Source organism: Periplaneta americana, chromosome 4, assembly GCF_040183065.1.
Source record: "Periplaneta americana isolate PAMFEO1 chromosome 4, P.americana_PAMFEO1_priV1, whole genome shotgun sequence".
In the NCBI taxonomy this organism is placed as follows: Eukaryota; Metazoa; Arthropoda; class Insecta; order Blattodea; family Blattidae; genus Periplaneta; species Periplaneta americana.
In genome coordinates this window covers 5139741-5145681 of record NC_091120.1, presented here as the reverse complement: position 1 = coordinate 5145681, position 5941 = coordinate 5139741, and the positions used below count along the sequence as shown (strand labels likewise).

At 33.9% G+C, this 5941-nt stretch overlaps 1 protein-coding gene across 3 annotated transcripts in view; it reads left to right on the top strand.

The window, feature by feature from the left end:
* The window catches only part of LOC138697507 (sulfotransferase 1 family member D1-like), a 56476-nt gene extending 50939 nt beyond the window's left edge, over window positions 1-5537 (top strand). For 2 of the 3 annotated variants that reach the window (XM_069822806.1, XM_069822807.1), the window contains exon 7: window positions 1-1698. This exon is cut by the window's left edge and continues 163 nt beyond it. In XM_069822806.1, the coding sequence (XP_069678907.1) occupies window positions 1-137 (137 nt within the window). In that variant the 3' untranslated portion in view covers window positions 138-1698. Of the gene's footprint in view, window positions 1699-4166 lie in introns of those variants that run through there. The other variant, XM_069822808.1, reaches the window with a different exon arrangement.
* Window positions 5538-5941: the final 404 nt, after the last annotated feature.

Genomic DNA, 5941 nt, shown 5'->3' with positions numbered 1-5941 from the left:
TCGGCGATGTTCAGCCACTTATAAGAAAGGGAAAAGTGGGAGGATGGAAGGAAGATATGACGCCCTATTTGGCAAATGAGATGGATAGATGGACAATGGAAAAATTGAAGGGCACAGACTTCGTTGTTCCTTCTTAGGTAGTATTGTGAAGCTGAAATATTTTACAGAACATCTCGTAGTATTGTCATTAATTTTGATATTTATTTCATAACTAACAACTCTAGCTTTAAATAAAATTAGATGCAGAGAAATTTTAACGACATCGTAACATCGACTGTAGCGGTTTTAAGAAAAATGTTGGATGTTTCAGATTTGAAGCGATCTTACAATTTTATTCTTAAGTATGTGTGACGTAAAAGCAGCAAAAGATTGTTAATTGAAATTATAATTCAATTCAAAGTTTGCAGGAAAACACCTTTTAATATTAAGTTTAATCGATTTTTCTTCTAGTCTCTAACTTACTATGTGTAACGGAAAACCTAGGTAAAACCTCAGGTATAGATTTCTCATATACGTACACAAGAAAAAATGGTTATATCAAGATGAGTCCGGATGCTTGGTTTCTGAGTAGGGCTTGCAAGTATGATCGTAGTGCACTCCAGTAGGTTTGTTTGCTGGAATTATTACATTTTCCTTAGATGAACTATTCAAAATGTCCACCTCCTGCATGAATACAGGCCGCAGTTCGTCGTGTCATTTAGACCCGAACATGATTGGCCTCCATGCTCACCAGATTTCAACTTAAAGTCGTTGATGTATTCCACTTCTGTATTCAAGTAGGAGGTGGACATTTTGAACAGTTTATGTAAGACATTGGTGTGCGCAAAATTTTGTTAAGGGGTTTCATTATTAAAATTGTTTACAATTTACATTATCGGTAATTTAAATTTTGTGTATTATTATTATTATTATTATTATTATTATTATTATTATTATTACTATTATTATTATTATCAGCTGAGTTTTCAGAGGGGGATGTGAGACTGGTTCCAAGTAAACAATGCACCAACTCATTAGATTGTTGAAGTTTTCAAGATTTGTATGTAGATCTAGTATTTAATTTCAAAATCTCAAAAGCTTCATAGTATAAAATATGCATTTTCCTATATGTCCGAAATCAAATTCATAATATTACAATATTGCCGCTATACTTCAGAGTACCACATATGTACTTATGTACTTACTGTCCAAATTAACACACCTATTTTTTATTGATGGCATAAGGATAGATAAATAAATAAGTACATAAAAAATATGTCCTCTGGACGAAACAATAAATCATTCAATAGAGCAATAACGACATAAGTACTTACGCTGTATTCTGAAGTGAATTGAATACCGATACTTTTTAAAATGCTTGACTTAAATTAAGTAATTATAAATATTAGAATATCGAAAGTCATTTTCAGAAATAGGATGGCCTATATCCAAGGAAAAGTAAACTTCTGGCCACCAGATTTATCTAAATGCATATTTCTATAATGAATCTCATGTGTAATTCTGGAGAAAGTTGTTCTTTATCGTACAGATAAGAACAATAATTGTGAATACTATGTTATCTTGTTTGTTTGTTACTTTTTTATATGTATCTATGTATGTATGTAAAAAGTGCGAATTTTGTTACTGCTGTTTATGTCTGTTCTTTGTTATTGTATCGAGATGTGTTGCTTTGTGACTTAAAATATATCGTTATGCCAATTCTTCAACTTGTTTCTACCCAACAATATATACTTCCTTTTCTTTCCTTCAGTTATCAGTATTTTTACTATAGTTTCAAGAATTATCATAAGTTAAAATTAAGAAAACACTAACGGTAAGTTACTACTTTTTACCGTATAATTACATACGTGTAGTTAGGGTGACCAGACGTTCTCTTTTTTCCAGACATGCCCTCCATTTTAGACCTTTGTCCGGGGTCCGGACGGATTTTTAAAAAATCAAGAAATGCCCCCCTTTTCGTAACTTGTATGCCTGACATTTTTTAATTATCTGATTTGACTCCTTTTTCCAGTAAATTGTCTGTAGGTGGCAGCAGCATCGACGAAATATACTCTTTGCCAACGCTCATAACTCTCTTTGCTCCTCCTTGTTATGATCGTTGCACAGAGGTTCGAGAGATCGAGGTGCGAATGTAAAAATCTAAATAGATATTTCTGTCCTTTTTAATAATTATATTATAGTTTCCTTGACTGTCATAGCTACGTAACTGTAAAATCATCATCATTATTATTATTATTATTATTATTATTATTATTATTATTATTATTATTATTAAGTTTTTTCATGATTATTTTCTAATAAAACAGATATTAACATGCTTTTAAGTATGATATAAAATCTGTACTATAAATATTCTGTAATAGATATTAACGTAATTTAAAGTGTAATATAGGCCTATATCTAAGTACATATTTTCTGTCCTCTTTTTTTGAAACTTTGTGGCCTCTCTTTTATCGATGTGAATCTGGTCACTCTACGTATAGCTGACAGTCCAAGGAGTATCATGACCCTTGTGCTTGTTTATAATACAATCCATATAAGACTTTACCATTTTATTGTGTTATAATTTCTCTTTGGGAGATAGTATAAACTTGGAATTAAATATTATGATCTCTGTGATGCTGGGAGAATTTATATTGGTACCCCTGGCAGAATTGTTGTCCATTGTTGATATTGATATTGGTTATTATTGCAGAACGTATCTAGTGATTTGTTCGCCATAATATCGAAAACGTGCAGTATTCACTTCCACAGCGTGTTTTTGTACTCAAAACGTACTGGATGACAAATTCTCTGGTTAACGGACATTTTGAATAGAATTGGGTGTGCGCAATGTTCCGACCAAGCCAACAAATTTTCGATAGTGAGGAAGCTGGAGGTAACTGGGTCGCTTCTTAGCGAGAGTGGAAAACAGATATTTGAGACAGGTACTCAATGGCACATGTCAGAGAACAGCAAGGAAATCGCGTTTGCGAGCTTATCGAGTGCATGTAGTGCAGAAATTGAAGGAACCAAACTTCCAAAAGCTCGCCAGACAGTGTGTACCCCGGTGGTTAGCGGAATGTTAGTCCATTATGTTTTCGTCCATTCGTAATTTGGTTCTAATTTTACGTTTATCCAGTTATATGTTCGTCCTGCAACAAATTTTGTCCATAAATCTTTCGTCCATGTCATTTTACATAGTATTATGTGACATTTCGTCCTATATCTATTTTGTCCTTACCTGATTTAATCCAAATTTACTTGACATTTTCGTTGCTGTGTTTATTACAAAAAAAAATCACTGAAATAAAACATGAGACTTATTTTCAGTTATTTCAAAAAACAAAAATCATGCATTCATTGCAGCTATTTCTTAGAGAGTGTAATTTCCGTCTTCGGTGTTCTGCGGGTTGCCGTGTAATTTCATTACAGGTTGACCGATTCTCCATCGTCAATATAGCCTATCCTGGTTCGATCCTTATTATAAGAGTGGTGTTGATAACAGTAGCCGTCCTTTATGAGCAGGGGTTTGTACGTTTTTGAAGTAATTACTTTGGGATCCGTACCTGATAATTTTAAGTAAAACTGTATGAATTTCCCTAGCAACATCTGTCCATTTTTTAGTTATCCATTATTTGTATTATATTGTTGGCATCTGTTTAAAATGTGCTTCTAGTATATGAATATCCAAAATCAATCACGATTGGACAATATGTATATTGGACTAAATTTTTGTGGACTAAATAATTTCTGGACGAAAATGCTATGGACTTATTCCACTGGACTTAAATGTGTTGCTCGCAGAAATTTGGACGAAATATTGTATTGGACGAAAATGTTTGGACAAACATTCCTGAAAGCACCCCGGTATACGCGCCATATGACCTGGACAATATGACGTAATTTCAAGTCAAAATGTAGGGGAAAGCATCGACAAGAGAGGAACTGTAAGTTTCAGCTGACACGACATTTGTAAGTAGTTCACCCAAACTTGCTCTGTGTCGATGATATGCCTAAACTAAAAGACAACGCTTATAGGCCTACAAACTTTGATCACCGTGACAGACTGATAAATTACCGAACACCCAATTTACCACGTATTGAGAACGTAGCAATTTTCTTTCTGTGAAAGTAGAACATCAATTCATATCTTTTGAATCTTTTTCCGAGCACATATTTTTCAGGACCTGCGAGGTGTTGTGCAGCGCACAGCAAAGTTCCTGAACCGGCCGCTAAAATATGAAGACTTGAGATGTCTCTGCGATCACTTATATTTTGACTCCATGAAGATCAACCCATCAGTCAACGTGGATGTACCAGCGCACAAAGATTTGGAAGGCGAGATTCAGCCGTTTATGAGAAAAGGCATTGTGGGAAGTTGGAAAGACGACTTATCAACAGAGATGGCTGACAGGATAGATCGTTGGACAGAGGAGAAACTGAAAGGCACAGGTTACGTTGTCGTACAGTAAATAATTATTCAAATCTTCTGTTCATTTGTTCTGGATTTATCAGAAAAAAAGTTTATTAGTCTTCAGTATTTTGTAATGAAACACAAATTTATGTCGTAGCTATCCGGTGTTGGGCTCTATATACCCCATTGCCCCATTTCATATTATTCAAACTCTAGAATTCACATGTAAGTATTCTTGGTATCTCCTTCAATCTATCATTTTAGAAGATTCATAGGAACCAATTATTTGTAAACATTTGCTATTTTTTATTCGTTTTACCCCAGATCACATAATATAGATTGCTCATTCCTACGTTAAAATTGGTTGCATTTTGAAGAGAACAACCACCAGGATCGCCACCCGTCCGCCATGAACGAACACGAGACGGCAGTACAATCGCTAATGCAATTCAAATGAAGTTATGACGTGACTCCTTATGTAATAACTAGATGGCAGCATAGTAAACCTGACAAAAGTTGTTACCGTCAAAGCCTATAACGCAGAGCAATCTGGGTATATATGATCTAGGGTTTCACATATTAAGCTTCCTTTATACAGGAGTGATCATAAATAGACCAAGAATTTATGCACTAAAACTGTCAAAATATTCATGCAACTATGCACTAAAATGTTAGGAATATGCACTTAAATATGCACTAAAATTTAAAAAGAGCTAACTTAGCAACGTTACGCTCCAAGCCTGAAAGATTGAGTGATGCCTCTGAGGCAAAAGGTGGCTACACTATTGATGTGGAATATGTGTAAAAATTAATAATAATTAAAGAAGTTATAATAGCGAAGGATGTTTATATGAGTTTGCTTTTACATAGGAGCCCTATGCAAAGATTATGAAGTTTTGACCAGCTCCTTAGGCTATATCAATCCCAACATCCTGACATTACCCAGAGATAGCAAGTTCTGCAGAACATTATGTTATGACTGCCCATATTATCCTACCTCCATACTTATCAACCTCATCATAAAAATCATTGTCATTTTAATTAAATTCATGTTCATGTTTTATAAGCTACTAGGCAAACCCATCTTTTATAAGCTAATATGTGTTTTCTATTACGTTTTCAGGTTGGCAACATAATCATGTGATCTGTCTATTCCTTCTATTGTATGACTATTATGTTTTGAATTTAAAATAAAGTAAAATGCCAAATGCAATTCAGTATATCCATTTCCTTGGAATTTATTAATTTACATTAGATTAGATAAGAACAGGATAAAAAGAAATTTGACAGTATTTGTTCGTGTAAGTGTGGCTTCTTTAGTTATTACTCCTATGAATAGATGGCGGAGGCAACAGTCAGCGTCGCCAATACATAAATATACCCGCATTATGGAATTCAAAATGTTATACCCCTATAATGATTGTAAAAAGTATTAGATTTAGCAAAAATCCGCTTGATACTCTCAATTATGAGAATAATTTATACTCAATATTCTACATCACTCATAAAACGTCTCTGACATCATTATTTTCTCCAATATCTGTT